Consider the following 18,350-nt stretch of genomic DNA (forward strand, 5'->3'; position numbering starts at 1 on the left):
GTGAGCATCCATTTCCCATCCCCTACAACGTTTGTTCAGTTAGCTACCTTCATTCTCACCCACGTGTCCAGAGACCTTCTGTTTCCATCTCTGCAGAGAATAAAGCTTTGATGTTCTCCTTTATGGAGTAAACAGTCAAACCACCAGCTGTTCTTAGGGTGTGTACATGTGTATGAGTGTGTGTGTGTGTGTGTGTGTGTGTGTGTGTGTGTGTGTGTGTGTGTATGTGTGGTCTTTGTTTTGTTTGTTTGTTTGTTTGGGGAGACAAAGTCTCATTATGTACCCTAAGCTAACCTGGAACTTTCTATTGCAGTCAGTGTTAGCCTCAAACATGAACCTTCAGCCTGCCTCTTGAAGGCTGGTATAACAGGGCACTGCTGCCTTAGCTTCATTTACTGTAATTTGGCCCCACCTCCATCCCTTTTTCCACAGCTCAAGTGTGCTGTCAATCAAGGCTCAGGGGAGGAGGGGCACTGGTAGCTGTAAATTCAAGAATGTCATTGCTTCTTGATTATCCTTTGCTGGTTGAACATTTAGTGCTTTCTGAGTCCCCTAATCACCAGACTATCTGCTTCTTGCTTTTCTAAATTTGGTTACTATTTTTCTCATCATTTCATCCTTTTATATAAAGATTTTTAAAGTAAAAACTTTGTCATCCTTTTGGTGTGGTTTTGAAAGAGAAAGTTTTAAATGTGTGTGATCAATTCACTATCTCCATTCAAAAAGCCTTTATCTGGTGTGTGTGTACATTTCTGCATATATATGCATACATACATGCTTATGTATACACATATTTAATATACATATATACACATATATTTGTATGTATAAATATATAAAATATATAGTATAAAATATATAATATACAAATTATTGTTTTTCAATATCTGAAGCTCTTGACCAGTTCAAACTCAATATATATAAAGCTGATGAAGGTATACTTTTTGGTTCTTGGGTTTAGTAGTTGCAGAAAGTAAAGTTGTTATTTATTTTTGTTGTTACCCTTTTCTCTAGACATCTTGATACAGCTTAAATTCTGGCAGAGTTTTACAGGATTTTTTTTTTGTATCAATACTGTGTAAAATAAATGATAAATATTGTAAAGACTTTCTATGTAAGCGATTCATAACACGTTCTTGAGATGGCTTCTATGCAGTTATCCAACTGCATCTCCTGGCATTTTTAATAACCTTTTTAATATTTTCTGTCATCCCCATCTGTTTGGATTTAAGGTTGATTATCCAGACAAGCTGTGCTGCAAAGAGCCACCTGATCACTTCAGTGCATGTCATGCAGGTGTTAGACTCGTGACATTTTCAGAGAGGAAACATGAAACCACTCCTGCTACATTGCACTCACATCTCCCAGGTAGGTAGATTACCCAGAACACTGGGAAATTAAGCGTAGAGACAATCATAGGGAATCACGTCACTGGTTCTTTAAACCAGCTCAACTTAACCTGGCACAGATTCCCTAATGGGCAATTCTCTGACTGTATCCCTAGGGGAAATATATTGAGCATAGGCAAAGGTTAAGGCAGAAGAGTGCGGTGAGACGCGGAGACAGCCAATCAGATGAAGAGGGTCCAAAGATCCAACGCCTGAAAGGGAGCAGCACCAAACCCAGCTGCTTAGTCTCCTTCAGTTGCGGAGAACAGCGCCTATATGTTTGTTGCAAACGCTTCTTACGTTGGCTGTAGCCACGGAGCAGCCTGGTATCTAAGAAGAGAGGGATAGATGTCCAAGCAACTCATTCTGCATAGCAGCTGCCACAACAACCCTCCCTGTGCTGGAATGTGCTCACTCGAAGGTATTGGTTCTTTTACATTAAGCCTTTATGATTTTAAAGAAAGAAGCAGAGAAGGCTGGTGCTGGGGAGACTTTCTGCTTTCTAGTAATGCTTTGTTCCTTCTCTGGCTAATCCCTGCTTTAAAATGCTTAACCTCTGGCTGAGGCTATGCTAGGCAGAATAAAAGGGACACTTTCCATTGCCTAAGCGGACTGCACAGACCCTTTATGAGGACAGCCTCTTTGTTAATGTTGCTATTGTTCTCAAGGTAAGCTGGCTAATAATGCTGCCTTCAATCTTCACATTCTGCTACATGCATAACTACGAATGGGGAGGGGGTGGGGTGGAGGATGGGACTATGTGTCTTCAAGGTTGTTGCAATTTCTCTAATTATCTACCAGCCTTAGAGACAAAAAGCTCCAAACTGCTGATCAAACGTAGAGAAAGAATTTGGCTCATAATTGAATTCCTCTGTGCTTAGGATGCAATGTAAGGTTTATTTAACACACACACACACAGACACACAGACACACACACCCCGCTACCACCACCACCACCACCACCACCACCAATAACAACAAAACATTTTTCAATCCTGCTTAATAATTAAGATGCCTTAATTATCATCTATTACCTAAAGCGAGTGCAATCATCTAAAAGTCATCAGCATACGAGGAGCTCTTGTTTTAGTTGCCAAGGTAATTGGGGGGATAGTTCAATATGCTCCAGAGTAACAAAAGACCCCTGAGAAACACACGCATTAGATGAGGCACAGAGTTGCTTCACGGAGCATTTATTTCTCCGAGTATGTCCTCCCTTTTGTCTCTTGTCCCATCAGTTATGTTAGCAGAAACAGGTAACACAGGGACTTCCATGGTGTCCCGTGTACTTAAACTCGCGTGATTATTTATCCTGTACGTTACACAGTGCTTAATCTATGCCTAGGATGTGAATTTGTTGATCGTATGGAAGCTTCCACTAGTTAAGCTCGGTGTTGACCTCTGTGGGACATCTGAAGTCATGCACCAGCGGGCTGTGAATGGTGGTCTGAGGGAAAGTAGAATCTGTTTCTGCAGAGAATGGACACGGATGCCAGGCATGCTATGCTGCTTTTGTAGTTGTCTCTAAAAAAGCGTGACATATGGGAAATGTAATCTTCATAGCAAATGGCCAGGGCTGACCTCTTTTGGGGGAAACGATATAGCATCTTTGTAGAGTTAATTTTTAAAGGTTTTTCTTTTCCTTTTTTAGATGTTAAAGCATTGATAGAGAAACCGAGTGATATTTTATTATTTTTTATTCATTTAATTATTGTTTGTGGAACTATGTATACTTAACTGTGTAAAGTTTTCAATTATGTTATTATGACCGTCTTTGGCATTTGGGGTTGCTCTATTCCAATGTGAATAATTCTACTTACCAAGTGTAACAATCAAGTCAAACTAATATTTAGTGCTAATATTCTTTTTTTTTAAAAAAAAAGCACTGCTTAATAATCATAAGCCATACAACTAGTGATAAAACTGTACGAATTTAAAATCTAAATCTGTAACATTAAAAAAAGAATCAGCTGTAAAGTAACATAAGCTTTTTTTTCCTGGGTGGGAAAATCTTATTTCTTACTACCTTTAAAGGACATTGCTTTTGAGAGGGCAAAATAAAAATTTAACTGGATGCTCACAGGGACTCCACTAACAACTTTGATGAATGGCAATGAGACCTGGCATCTGGTAGCACATGAGATCACATAAGGTCAGCATCCTGAACTTGGCTATGGGTAACGCTGTACATGGGATGGCATAAGTCTGGTTTTGCTAATGGAAAAAAAAAAATGGGAAAGAAAGGCAGGAAGTAATCCTAGAGAGATAATGGAACAAGACATCCTCCAAGAGGCAGTAGAAGAGAGAAACTCGAGGTGTAGCCTTGACACCAGAAAGCCTCACTTTCTATGTAAACTGGGGGAAAGGGGACCAGACTTACTTTACTGGCTTATGAGAGTTATAAGAAACCCATGTAAGAACACATAGTTCTTGCAAATAAAATAAGGACATTACTATGAGAATGATAGATCAGGTTGTCTTTCATTCGTTGGTACAGACAAAATCCTTCCTCTGGAAACCCTTATTCTTCCCCTTCCTTGTTAGAGTGGGAGAGATGGCCTTCTCCAGGAAGAGTTCCCTAATTCGTTATCCTATACCAGGCAGTCAGCTGTGAACCATATAGATATGGGAACTAGTGTACGGACTAAGCAGGCCGCATTTCTATATTTAGGAGTCTATGCATTTGTCTGTATGTATAAAAAAGAGGTCAAGAGTTTAAGAGAGATGGGGGTGGGTTCATGGGAGGGGTCTGAGGGAGGAAGGGAAGGGAAAAGAGGAAAGGATCTAATTATATTACAACTTCAAAAGAAATGACTATAGAAATTTCTCTTTTAGAAGAGGAACTTAGTCCAGTGGAGACTTTAGAAAGGTCCCTAGTGTCTCTTTACTTGCCTTCACTCCCCTCAATTCTTTTGCATCTCTCTTTTAACTCCAGACTTCTCCCTGCTGAGAACATTACCTTCAGTACGATGCTCTGGAATCCTATTTAAATGCAAATTGCCTCAGAAAGAAGACAATAAGTTGTTATTACCTGGCTGTGTTTTGTAAGGACCTGAGAGAGGTCGCCTACTAGACATTGCTGAGTAGGTGACAAAGTTCTAAGCAGGAACAATGAGAATACCAGGGAGGAAGGATACAAAAGAGAAAAGCTAAGAGAGTCGGTGTGGAAAACATATCCCATGACGTCCATCCAGATAACAATCAATAACTAAGAAGTTGGGTTGCAGGTCCAAAATAACATCAAACTCCCAGGTAGGCAGCAATGTTGGAGAGAAGCATGAGATACATAGGTTTTGTTTTGTTTCTTTTTTCCTCTTGGTCACCTATCAGGATATTTGCTGTAAGGGGTCTCTTTCATGACATTTGTAGAAAGGAACTGATGACTGGCCCAAGGAAAATGAACTTCAGTTTAAGAGATAAAGTAAACGTTTTATTTTGTTCTTATACTAACTTTTGTCGAAGGCCTGTAAAGGGACACTGTGAAGAATGATGTCTGTGAAAATTAGCTCTGGTCCTGTGCAAGCTAGAGTCCAAATACAACAGAGAGCAATATGGCCCCACAGCAAGGATGACCTTCCAACTTGGGTATCTCACCAGTTCTCTCCACTTTCAAGGTTACTCCTGTATGTCTCTTTGATCATATCCAACTTCATGCTAATTCTGTTTATTTCCTCATCTGAGAGTGATCTGATTTAGAGAAGTCCAAATTATTATTGACCAGTGCAATCTCTAATCCCACTGCAATGCAAAGGACTCTGTGTGAAGGAATACCACAAAAAGCTATGTTAACTTTTTCTCATTTAGTATTTGTGACAGTATGCTGACTTATTTTTCTAATTTTTATTTCCTTAACATATTGGAGTTCTTCTAAGGAAAAGATAACCCATGCTTTTAAATCTACCACTGTGATTTAGGACATATTCCATTTTATTGAAGGCATTAACACCATTCCTTTTTCGAGATGTGCATGGCTGTATTAACACTGAACAACCTACCAAATTACAGGAAAAAAAAGTGACCCCATAATAAAATATATATGTATATGAGTACACTGTAGCTGTCTTCAGACACACCAAGAGAGGGCATTGGAACCTCTTATAGATGGTTATAAGCCACCATATGGTTACTGAGAATTGAACTCTGGAAGAGCAATCAGTGCTCTTAACCACTAAGCCATCTCTCCAGTCCACAGAAAGAAAATTTAAATCCGTAAGTCAGGGGAAAAGTTATTTTGGTTCAATAGCACTCAACAAGTTCAGGTCACTCTGTCCTGGCAACCTCATGATCTCACTTGTGCCAGAGAATTGAGCTGATCCCCAAGCAAATCTGATAAATGAATGAATGATAAAGTACTAGGCCAATCTCATCTGTTTAAGGGCTAAATCCAGAGTGTGCATTGGTAGAAAGGATTGCTAAGACCAGGTCAAAGGGGTACCAGAAATGTCTTCCACCTCCTGGAAAGTAGAAATTAGCTTCTAATATTAGTGGAAAGAACAGACTGCAACATTAGCTGAGCAATAGGTTGGACCCCTAGAGTCAGACAAAGGGCTTCTGGGATGAACCATGATGATTAATCCTACTTAATATGAGAGAACATATAAAGGTATATCCAAGATTTCTATGAGCAGTCCCTTTTTATTCCCTTAAAGAACTTGAACTCTCTACTGTGTCTCCTCCTGACATCTTTGTATGGACTGTGGTCCAAGCCAAGTGCATGTTCACTGTAATACGTCCAAAGGGGTGACGTGATGCACATACCTGTTAACAACCAGCCTGTTATAAAATCCCTTTCAGCCGGTAATGGAAAACAATGGAACTCTTTTCTTGGACTACTGCCAGAGTTTGTCTTGTTTTGTTTAGGATGATGTCAGAGAAGAACATTTGAAGATAGAATCTGGGTTTATGACCTGGGAGTCAGTCAGTCTAAGATTCCTTCCTTCTCTCCCTGCTTTAAATGCTTTCAATGGTTTTCCTCCCAGCAGACACAAAGGAAACTCTCAATGCGTTCATTTTCTGAATGTTCAGCTTCTTTGTAGGCCATCTGGGGCTCTGTTCCATTTGTACTCAGTTCACAGAGACACTCACATTCCCCTTTTATCCAGCACTGTAGAACAGAGATAATCACTCACTGTTGACAGAGGTCATAGTACAGTGTCTCAAGTATCCCTCAAAAGTCTATTCAATCTATTCCTAGAGGAAATAATAGATTGTGTTGGTAAAGAAGACCCTCAATGAGTAAAGATATATGTCAAAAATTTTAAAGTATTGGGACTAGAGGATTGGCCAGTTTGTAAACACAGGTGTGAACACTTGAGTTCCATCAATACACACACACACACAAACACACACACCCCACAAACACACAAAGCTTGTCAGGGAGAAACATGCTTGTTTCCTAGCACTGTTGTAACCATAGCACTGAGAAGGAGAAACAGGAGAATCCCTAAATCTCATTGGCTAGTCAGCCTAGTTGAATTTGAAACCCCAGGCCAATGACAGACATTGTCTCAGAAAACAAGTAGGCATCTCCCAAAGAATGACACCTAAGGTTGTTCTCTAATCTCTCTATATACACAGAAAGACACATACACACACACACATGCACACACACATACACATGCATACACACATGCACATGCACGAATGTATACATGTACACACAACACCCAATAGTGTTTTGTATTTATCCTAGCTCCAAATATACATTTTTCAAAAATCATTGCTGCCTCTCCCCCTGGGGGCCTTTTGACAATTCTTTGCTACTCTGTTGAGCTCACTCAAGCACTAGGTAAATATTTGAATGGACTCAGTAGTCTCTTCAAAGTAACTTATAAAACCTTTGCCTTGTAATCTTCATCCTGTACTGAAATAGGCTTCTGTCAATCACTCTGGCCTCTCCTTCTACCTCCTTTGACAAAACCATAGCCTGTCCTAGGCCTAACTTCATTTCCTTCATCAGAGCCAAGACTGTTCCACAAGTCTGTATCAAAATAGACCTTACAAACCTTATTCTTAAAGTATTTGTGACAGAACCAATTACACTTTGTAGAAAAATCTCTTTATCCTTCCTCTCCCTTCTCTAGTCATCACAGGGCATGTCAGACCATGGTTTCATGAGAAGAAAATGTCACTGAGCATTTTGATAATGTTAACATCACCAATTAAATGATGTCCCCAAGTTGTCTCAAATCCAGCATTTTCTTTGAAGTTCCCATTGTCTTTGTTTAGACCCTCACACCTCTTTTCTGGTGACTACTTTTTTATTACTTTTGAAATATGGTCTTTTTGTATAGCCTGTGTGTCCGTGAATTTACTATGTATTTCAGGCTGGCCATGAACTCAAAGCAGTCTGTTTCATGTAGCTTTTGCTACCCTGTCTAAGCTCCTGGAATGGAACAGCACTACCAGAAAATATTGGATCTGCCAGTGAAAACACAGACATGCACAGTTGTTCAGTTTCAACTTGCTTTTTTGGCACAATTGCTGGGTGCTACTTATCTCCTGCCTGGAGAATCACTGCCCTTATCAGTGTTCTTATCTCCACACCTCTCCACCTGCCAACTTTAGTTGCTCAGTTACATCTAGTTCCAGCTGAACTTCCCCAACTGCTTGCCTGTAGGAGCGGTCTGTGGTTATTCTGTTCAAGATCTCACATGGCTAGTCACCAACACCCCCCACCCCCCAAGCATCTCAAACTCTCTCTCTCTTTTTTCCTTGTGTCTGGGAGCCCTGAAATGCTGCCTATTCCTTTCATTCAACAATTGGCTTATGGCTTCTTTACTGATAGATCAAGAGCCAATTGGGGAACAGGACCGTAGCATCAGAACTATCCCTAGATCAGTCTCCATTTCTCAGTATTAGAACTACAGATGTATACCACCATACCTGGTGGTAGTATTCTTTATAACTGAAGAGAACCTGTCTCACCTGTGACAATACCATGTGTCAGATAAACACATTCCATGTTACCTAATTAAATATTGAGAATCACTATGTATTGTCTTAGGGTTTTATTGCAGTGAAGAGACATCATGACTGTGGCAACTCTTATAAGGTACAGCATTAAATTGCAGCTGGCTTATAGTTTAAGAGATTTAGTCCCTTATCATCATGGCGGGAAGTATGGCAATATGCAGGCAAACATGGTGCTGGAACTGGTGTCAAAAGTTCTACATTTTGATCTGCAGGTAGCAAGGAGAAAGTGTGTGCCATACTGGGCATAGCTTGAGCATAGGAGACTTCAATGCCCACCCCCACAGTGACACACCTCCCCTAACAAGGCCACACCTCCCCTAACAAGGCCACACCTTCTAATAGTACCCCTGCCTATGGGCCAAGCATTTAAACACATGAGTCTATGGGGGCCAAACGTATTCAAACCACCACATGTATGCACCACAGTACGTTACCCATTTTCCCTACTACATCTGGACTATTAGAGAGTAGAGAAGTGTGGCTGTCATAAATGGAATGATGGATGAAGAGCAAGTGAGCTAATTAATGACAAAGACAGATGGGCTGACTAGCACATATTAACAACACGACACTGTTTCTCAGTATAGAAAATAATTTAAGGAGCGAATAAGGCCCATGAACTGTAGAAGAAATGTTTTGTAGGCAAAAAACAAACAAACAAACATACAAACCAGAGGGGTTGAGGGAAGACCTTAAAAACTATGTGCTCTAATGAAGACTGGACAAATTTAGACAAATATTGATGGTCTGATGAAAGACAGAAAATAAGAGAGAGCCACATTCAAGAATTCATGTAAGAAGAGTATAGGATGCATCAAGCAGAGGTTCTATTTCCCCAAGAATCATCTGAGGCAACTTAGATAGAAATGTACCAGTTATCGAAGCAGCAAGCACAGGCCTGCATGAGTCTGCACCAGGTCCTCTGTGTAGATATCATGGCTTCCAGTTTAGTGTTCTATGGGATTCCTGAGTGTGCAAACAGTGGGTCTCTGATTCTTGTGTCATCCCTTGCAGTCTTTTCCTTCTGTTGGTTTGTCTTAGCCTAATTTAACATGACAGTTTTGTTTTTAACTTATTACATTTTATTTTGTTGTATTTTTGAAAGAAAGAAAGAAAGAAAGAAAGAAAGAAAGAAAGAAAGAAAGAAAGAAGAGAAAGAAAACCTAGCCATGGGGTAAAGGTTAACAAGTGAACTATCACTTATACCATACCAGGAGGGGGAAATCAGTTTTTTTCAATTGATAGGTGCTAGGTATATCAACCACACCAGGGCAGGTCTCATGTTCAATAGTAGTTAAACAACATGTAACTGGACTCCACATGGTTTTTTGGTTTTGGTTTTGATTTTGTGTGTGTGTGTGTGTGTGTGTGTGTGTGTGTGTGTGTGTGTCTGTGTGTGTGTGCATGTATGTTTGTATCCTTTATTTGGTTATGGTTTGGTGATTTTTTTTTCCTTTTTGGAAGTGGTTTTATTTAGTTTTCATGGTCTTGGGGGTTGTGTTGTTGTTTTGGACTTTTTAAATTTGGGTGGGTAGGAAGGGGAAGAGGATCTTGAGAACTTGGAGGAGGAGAAGAATATAATCCAAATATATTTGTACTTAAAATTGTTTTAAATAATGAAAAACATAGTGATGATGATGACGGTGGTGGTGATGATGATTAAATAATGATGATGATGGTGATGGTGGTGGTGGTGATGATTAAATAATGATGATGATGGTGATGGTGGTGGTGGTGATGGTTATAGTAGTGGTGGTGATGAGATAATGGTGATGATGATGATGAGATAATGGTGGTGATGATGATGATGGTGCTGAGAAATACCATTTGTGCTCAGAATAGACTCCAATTCCCCTCATGGATTAATTTCAGTTATTCTGGATCATGTCTCTCTATATAAGCAGGCTATTTGGTCTCTGTGCTCTTGTTCTGTGTTCCAAACAGTATGAACTACATGAGCTGCCAAACATTTCCCATCCCAAGCTCTTCCCAAGCATTCAAGAAGGATGCTGCTTCCAAGTGGAACACGACCTTCCCTATCCCTTCGTCAGGCCCCTCACCTTGTCTTCTAACACTTCCTGCAGTCAGGATTTACACAGCTGCTTCATTACCACAATTCACTTACAGCATTGCTTATCCATTATCCTTTTAACCTACTAGACAGATGTTATTTCTTGTAGCTTGAACAGACATTGTTTACATATTTGGAAGAATGACTCCTAAGTGGGGGAGTTTGTGGCCTCACTCCCGGAGGTTCCTTTCTATAATGGCAGACTTCACTGGTACCTGTTTGGCTTTTTCTGGGGAAGAGCTACAAAGATCCTTCCATGATAAAGAACACAGCTCTTCCTGTCAATCATCAGTTACTCCAAAGGGGAACATTATGCTCTAAATAACTATGAGGCATGTCCACGTTGAGGGCTTGGAGAATCAGAGTGTCTCTGGGTGTACTTGCTCTGGATGTGTTGAAGTGGTGGTCTGTGAGTGAAGTCCTAGAAACACCACAAAAGCCACTCAGCTTGAGAAGCAAGGGGAGCAAGAGGTGGAACCCTGGTCCCTGTGAGACATCTGGTGCCTGCTGTACACTGTGAGCTTCTCTCTGGGACCTCTGAGTCACTAGTCAGGATCTAAACATTTCTTGGAATGCAAATGAAGGTTGTTTTGATAAAAGCAGTGAAAAGTAGCATCTAGGGTCCGAGCTGTAAAGGACACAAATTAGAAGCTTAGTACATAATGCAGAGGGTGCAGAAGAAAGTCTTCTGACAGGGATCAGTCCCAGTGGAGCCAAGTTCTCAAGAGGCAGGAAGAGGCCCAAGCTACCTAAGTTGGTTCCACACATTTAAACACAATGGTGGCCATTCTTACCAAGTGTTGAATTAAAACACCTACATTATAGAAAACAGAAATGATCCCACACAGGTTAACTGCTCACCGATCTGTCTCTTGTCTTGATTATTAAGTTTGTAGTCTTCTGTTTATCATTTGGGGAGTATGACACCTGTATTAGTCACTACTGTATCACTGCGACCAAAATACTTAGATTAAATGACATGGGGAACAGGAGATTTATTTTGGCTCAATCTTCCAAAAGATCAGAGCCCTTCATAGTGGTATCAGCATCATGGCAGGAGCATGTAGCAGATGCTATTGACATAGAGGCAGACTGGAAGGAGACAGCAAGGCTAGAACTGGGGTATGGATTAAAATCTTCAAGCCCCCCCCCCCCCACACACAGCTTACAACATCTAAGAGTTTCAGTTTCCAACATAGTGCCACCTGCCAAGGGAACATGTATTCAAAACAGGGTCCTTGGAGGGACACTTCATATTAAAACCACAGACATCCCACCTGTTGTTTTTCATTGCACTCCCAGAAACAGACTGAGCCGTACAAAGAGCTGTGACCATCCCCATAACTTTCTCTGACAATATGAACCAGTTTGTGTCACAATGGAAGACCCAAGATGAAAACAAACATTATCTTCTGCCCTGTCTATTTTACCAATACACTAAAGTCGAGAACCACAGATGTGATGGTTCTGAACACAGGAAGGGCTGGGAGTGGTGGCTAAGGCCTGCCATCCTAGCATTCTGAACGTACAGGTAAGAAGATTGCTCCAAAATAAAGGAAAGCCTGGGATACAGAATAAGACCCTGACTCATAGCAGCACAACAAACCAGTCATCAACAGTCCCAACTTCCACCCCCCCCCAAGTAAGAAAGATAGAAATTGGTGTATTTAAGAGATAAAAACACTAAAATACATTGGCCTGAGAATTAGGAATGAAGAAACTTTGAATTGGGGACTGGATAGACGGCACAGAGGTTAAAGGCCTAGTAACTTGTCTTGGTCTGACTAAGAACCAAGACATAAGCTCATAGAGATGTGGTATTGTGGCTTTGTTGGAGGAAGTGTGTCACTGGGAGTGGGCCGTGAGGCTTCGAAAAAGCCTATGCCAGGCCCAGTCTCTCCTTCCCCCCGCCCCTCTCTCTCTTCATGGATCATGGATCAAGATGGAGCTGCTTCTCCAGCACCATAGCTACATTCTGCCATGCTCTCTGTCATGATGATAATGGACTCAGGCAAGCCCCCAGCTAAATGCTTGCTATTACACAAGGTGACTTGGTCATGCTGTCTATTCACAACAATAGAACAGTGTCTAAGACATAGCCCTTCCAGAGGATCTGGGTTGGCTCTCCAGCACACATATGACAGATCACAACTCTCTTTACCTCCAGGTTCAGGGGACCTGACACCCTCTTCTTGCCTCTATGTATACTACATGCCCAAAGTGCACACGCATACATGCAATCAAGACACCCATTTAATCCACATAAAGCAAAATTTAAAAAAAGATAAAGAAAATATGAAATGGATAGATGATGTCAGGGGAAATTCTACACTATTTAAAGAGGAGATAAAAAAAAAAAAGCTTGCTTGAGTAGGCCTAGAGTTCTTTCTTTCCAAAAATTTTCCACAGATTCTATATTTTCTGTTAGCATTATAATTAACATCATATGAAAATTCTCAAGATAAAACTGAATTTTTGCATTGCTTAAGTTTATCTGAGTCTTATTTTTCTCCGTGTTAAAACAGATTGGCGCCCCAGCTTGAACTAGAATGAAGACAATGTTGAAGAACTACCAGGGATCAGAGTAGAAAAATCAGAAATGTAAGAGGCCAGTGAGGGGAGGGAGGCAGGGGCATTGCCTAGCATTCAGTAAGTCCAGTTCTGTTCCCCACACAGTGCAAACTAGGTGTGGTAGCATGTGTATAAAATATATAACTAGAAAACTTTGACTTCCTAAAGTTGTTTCTTCTAGAACTACTCTGTGGCTGCATGGACCTAAAATATATTGTGTAGTCTTTGAGGCACAGGTGGAAAGGTGGTATAGTTTTCCAGGTATTGATGGAAGCATTAGGAGGGAAAAGTCAGACCTGGGGAAGAGCGTGGACTAAATTAGAGACAGAGAACAGAATGTCTCAGAGTCAGAAAGGTTGTCCTGAATTGAGAAGTGGGCTCTCTTGAAGAAACAAGAATTCCAGGACACAAGACTGGGAAAGCATTCAGAATTGTTCATTATTTGAGATCTTTTTTTTTTTTTATAGCTAACGTGTCTAGACATAGAGGTTGGAAGGGGGGTAAACAAGAGCAACGCATGCACTCTCCTCACAGAGATTATACAGTAGAGGGAGAAGACAAATAACATATAGGAAAAATGTAATTTCACAGCCCTGTAATAAAAGGGGGAAAAGAGCCAGACAGTCTGGATTCAAATCACAGCCCTCCACCCTGACCCAGAGAAAGACTCTTCACCTTTTCATGCCCTGGTACTATCAGTGTGACACAGAAAAGAGGACCTTTTTCTTACGGTGGTTGATAGGTGAAGATTGATGAGAGTAACCACCCTGTAAAATTTTAAACAGTGTGTGATGCGTTTAAGTCTGAAATAAATGTTAACCTTTGCCGTGCTGATCGGTAAAGGCTGATAATAAAACATCCATGCAGAGCTCTCTGCTCCGGTCCAGTTAGCATCTGTGGTGTCCAGATAAATCTTCCCTATGAAGGGATGCTTTGTGCATCATGAAGTGTTTATTTTAGCAGCTTCTTTGGCCTCCACTCACGATCGCTAGACACACTTCCTGGTAATGATAACCCCAAATGACTCTAGCCTTGGGTGAAGATCCCTGGGAGGCAAAAACATCTTCTGGTCGAAACCTGCTGAGTTAGACAGTAAACAGCTGCAGCGCTTCAGAGCTCTGGGGAAAAAAAAAAGAAAAGAAAGAAAAAAAGAAAAAGCCTTTGAAGAGACACAGGGAGAGAACCGTGGGTGACGAACAGGAAGGAAGCATTCATGTACAGCCATGAGGAGTGGCGGCTGCTTTAGCAGAGGGAACAGCAAGGATAAAGACCCCAGAGGAGGAACAGATTGGTGCCCCAGCTTGAACTAGAATGAAGATAATGTTGAAGAACTACCAGGGATCAGAGTAGAAAAATCAGAAATGTAAGAGGCCAGTGAGAGGAGGGAGGCAGGGGCATTGCCTAGCATTCAGTAAGTCCAGTTCTGTTCCCCACACAGTGCAAACTAGGTGTGGTAGCATACAACTGTAATCTCTGCATTCACATGGCAGATGCAGGAGGATCTAAAGTTAAAGGATAGCCTTGGTTACATTGCTTGAGGCTAGCCTGGGTTCCTTGAGACCCTGTCCAACACAAACACACATCATGGTGATACATTTGGGTTTTATTGGTTCTGTACTGAAAAGCTACTATGAGGTTTTAAGCAGGTGAATGATACGTTTGCTTTTGGGGTTAATTAATGGATTGTGAAGCATGAAAGTGGAAAAAATATGCAATCAGAGAGGCCATTGGAGGATGTAAAAGCACAGCTCAGTAAAGGACGATGAGGCTTGGTTAGAGCTGGTAAGGCCATAGCTGTGAATGCTGGGAGATGTGATGGGATTCTAATGGACGGTGGTAAAGGAAGCTGCAGACGAGAGGAGGAACAAGCGCTAATGGTAGAAAAAGAATTTCAAAGGTCAGTAGATCTGTAAAGGCCAATATCAGTATTTCTGTGTGGGGCTGGTACCCTTGAGTCCTTTCTAGTCACACAAGAGGAAAGGTGGCCATTGACCACACCTTCTGGAGATGAACCGAGAAGTTGGGACTGGAGATGTGCATTTAGAAGTTGTTGTCTTTATACACCATTCACACCACGGCATCATTTGAGGTCACCAAAAGAGAGGGTAGGGTGAAAGTTCAAGAACCAGTGTGAAAGTCTTCCCACTTCCTGTCTAGAGGGAGCCCATGAAAACTGACAATGACATACATGTAGAGTGTCTTCGATGGCCTAGAAACAGTTGCTTCCAAAGGAAACATTTGGTCATCCATGTCAAAAGTCACCAAAAGGTCAAGTAAGGACAGGGGTTTTAATGTATATTTGGATTGGATGAGGGAGAGTGTGTTGGTGGCTGTTGTTGAAGAAGAGTTTCATTGGAATGAAGCAAATTCAAGCTTCACTGAAGTGTATGTGTATAGAAGAGAGGCAGTAGAGTTGAAAAAGAAAATCTAAGCTCTTCTTTGGAGTAACAGTAAGAGGGTGACATAAGCCAAAAAAGTCATGCGTGACCATTGCTACTGTGTGAAATTACAGTTTGTTTCAGTGAAGATGCTCACAGTGCAAGAGCCTGTAGTCTTTTCTATGGCTCATCCCAGTGAAAAGGAAGAAACTGATCATCCGGGAGATATGGAAATAACTGCGTGGGACATTGAATAGTAGAACGAGCAGACTATGAAGCAGGCAATAGGTCAGTTTGCCTCGAAGAGAGAGAGTTAGATGAATAAAATGGTAGGAAAGAAAAATGTAGGTAAAAAAGTATATTTAGTAAAGAAAATATAGTAAAAATTTCCATACTATTTCTATTTTCTTACAAAGCTAGAGAACTGTCAAATCAATCAAATCAATTGATTGGTTGCATGTAGCCAGAGAACCAAAAGTTAGGGATTAAAGATAAAAAGAAATCACATGTCAGTGTCAGGCAGAAGGTGACCATGAATGTGTAATAAGGGGTTGAAGAGATAGCTCAGTGGTTGAAAGTACTGGATGTCCTCTCAGAAGACCCAGGTTCAATTCCCAGCACCTACATGACAAATCACAATTATTTATTCTCATGCCAAGAAACTTGATTTCCTCTTCTGGCTTCCAAACACATGGTGTGAAGACATAAGTGCAGGCAAAACCATATATATGTAGAAATAAATAATAACTTTACAAAGAATATTTATCAAGAAATCAGTTGGATGTGCCAAGTAATGTGAAAGCTACTTGTAATTCATAGGTGTTTGCTCAGCTGAGCTCTTTCAGAAAGTCTGCATGCTTTTAGGTCATCTTTATGCTGTGAAGCAAACAGAGAGAGCCAGGCTAGTAGACAGAATCAAAGGAAGGAGCAGGGGAAAGCAAGGAGATATTGAAGGCATGGCTGCACCAAGGTTCTGGAATCCACGTAGCTGGATAGGAAGGTAGCTCCTGAAGAGCTATGCTGATGTGCAGTGTTGGTACACTGGAATGCTCAAGCAAATTAGAAGCAGTTGGATGAAAAGTGTTAGAATATCTTGCCTAAGATAAGAAACAATTGTCAGAGTAGGCACTTACAGGGATTTTAGAAATGGCCAAGGGTGTGGTAATAATGGCAAGATATACAGACCAGGACAAGACATTTGAGTTAATCATGCACACAATTTGAGCATACAGGTAGAACAGAGGAGACACACACATACACACATACATACATACATACATACATACATACATACATACATTAGAAAGAGAGAGAAAGACAGACAGACAGAGAGAGAGAGAGAGAGAGAGAGAGAGAGAGAGAGAGAGAGAGAGAGAGAATGAATCAGAATGGCAGATTTCCTAGGTCTTCAGGAGTATCTGAGCTGTGAAGTGTTAGCTGTTTCTAGCATCTATGATGTGGGAGTCATTGTGGGTATCTGAACAGGAGTACTGTGGTAAGTACACTCTCTAGAAAAAAAAAATGACACTGTGAACTGAAGAGGCCATGGGCCAGATCAGACGGCATGACTACTCTTCCAGTTGCCCTGCCCAGAAAGGGATATATGAAGAAGTAGACCAACATTACCAAGACAGAAGGCCAGTGCTGCCTGACCTGCCCTCCCACTCTTCCATGAGTATAGCACACGCCTCACTCCTTCTCTCCCTGTTCCCCCCATCTCTTTGTTTCCTATTGGAGTGAAGTGGTAGTCCATGTTTCATGGTTTAATTGGGCATCACCAAGAGAGCTATTAAGTCAGAAGCCAGTAGCAGAGCTTCATCACAGATGGGTAGTCCTTCTCAATGCTGCTCTTATGCATTTTTGAGTCAGGACAGATCTAGACATCCGTTTTAACATTATTCTCTTAATTCTTGTTTTTAGGAGATGAGAAACTCTTTCTATTCCTGAAGGTGATCAGTAAAGTCTGAATTCACGGCCTGCTGGTTCCGTTGCTTTGGACTTGGGGTCAGGTTGGATATCACAATTGTAGAAGCATATGAGTGAGATGACTAACTTCATCATGTCAGCCATGATGCTGAGAGAAAGAGAGAGGCTAAATGTTATGACCCTCAGTGGTGTACCCCTTGTCGCCAACCTTTTTTAATAAGGCCCTTACCTCTGAAGTTTTCTATCAGCTACCCATAATACTGTCAAATTAAGAATCTACTGATAGGTTAACCCATTGATCAGATCATATCTACAAGTTTCAAGTATGCCCCAATGATTAAATCTATCCACTGAGGCACAAGCCTTCTACACCTGAACCCTTCAAGGGCTACTCCATAGCCATCCCATAACAGGGAACACTTCCAAACAATAACTATACATGTGTGCTTTTTATGTTCTCCAATGGTGATTTGCTTTGATTTCCTGTTATGACTTCATTTGACCTTCAGAGTCTCTGGAGAGTAAAACACATTTTGACCATGTAGCACAACATCTCAAAAACTGCTTACCTCACTAGATTATTAACTGGATTGTTTCTCAGTGATGATGGTGAAGGTCGGGGATGACCTCATAAATTCCCCAAGTTAAAGTTCATATGTCTGAGGAGTCAGCTTGGGTACTTACAATGGCTACACAGCAATGAAAGTAGTATTCTTCTCTGTTGGGGCTTGCCGTGCTGATATGACCTGACATCATCCACACAGTTGGCATACTGCTAATACACAAGGGGAATTATTTATGTACTTGATATTATTTTGAGCATGTTGAAACCTATATCTCAATAAACATAGGAGAGCAGAGTAAACTGGCACAAAATTCAAGAAATCTCTGTTTTAAGGTATTAGCTTTCATGCGATATACTGTATACAGTTCTGCATTATAGACAAGTGGTATTTAAACAGGGAGTAATATACTGGGAGTACTTCATTGCTGCAGAAACACTCAACCTTAATAGTAGAACAGAAGCATGTAGAAATAATA

General features: G+C 41.0%; 1 protein-coding gene across 1 annotated transcript in view; it reads right to left on the minus strand.

Moving 5' to 3' along the window:
- Positions 1 to 18,350, minus strand: part of LOC143434687 (uncharacterized) — a 33,317-nt gene that overhangs the window by 1,663 nt on the left and 13,304 nt on the right. The window contains exon 3 of the mRNA XM_076914089.1: positions 17,994 to 18,081. Coding sequence (XP_076770204.1) covers positions 17,994 to 18,081 — 88 coding nt within the window. The remainder of the gene's footprint in view (positions 1 to 17,993; positions 18,082 to 18,350) is intronic.

This window comes from Arvicanthis niloticus, chromosome 16 (assembly GCF_011762505.2).
Source record: "Arvicanthis niloticus isolate mArvNil1 chromosome 16, mArvNil1.pat.X, whole genome shotgun sequence".
Taxonomy (NCBI): Eukaryota; Metazoa; Chordata; class Mammalia; order Rodentia; family Muridae; genus Arvicanthis; species Arvicanthis niloticus.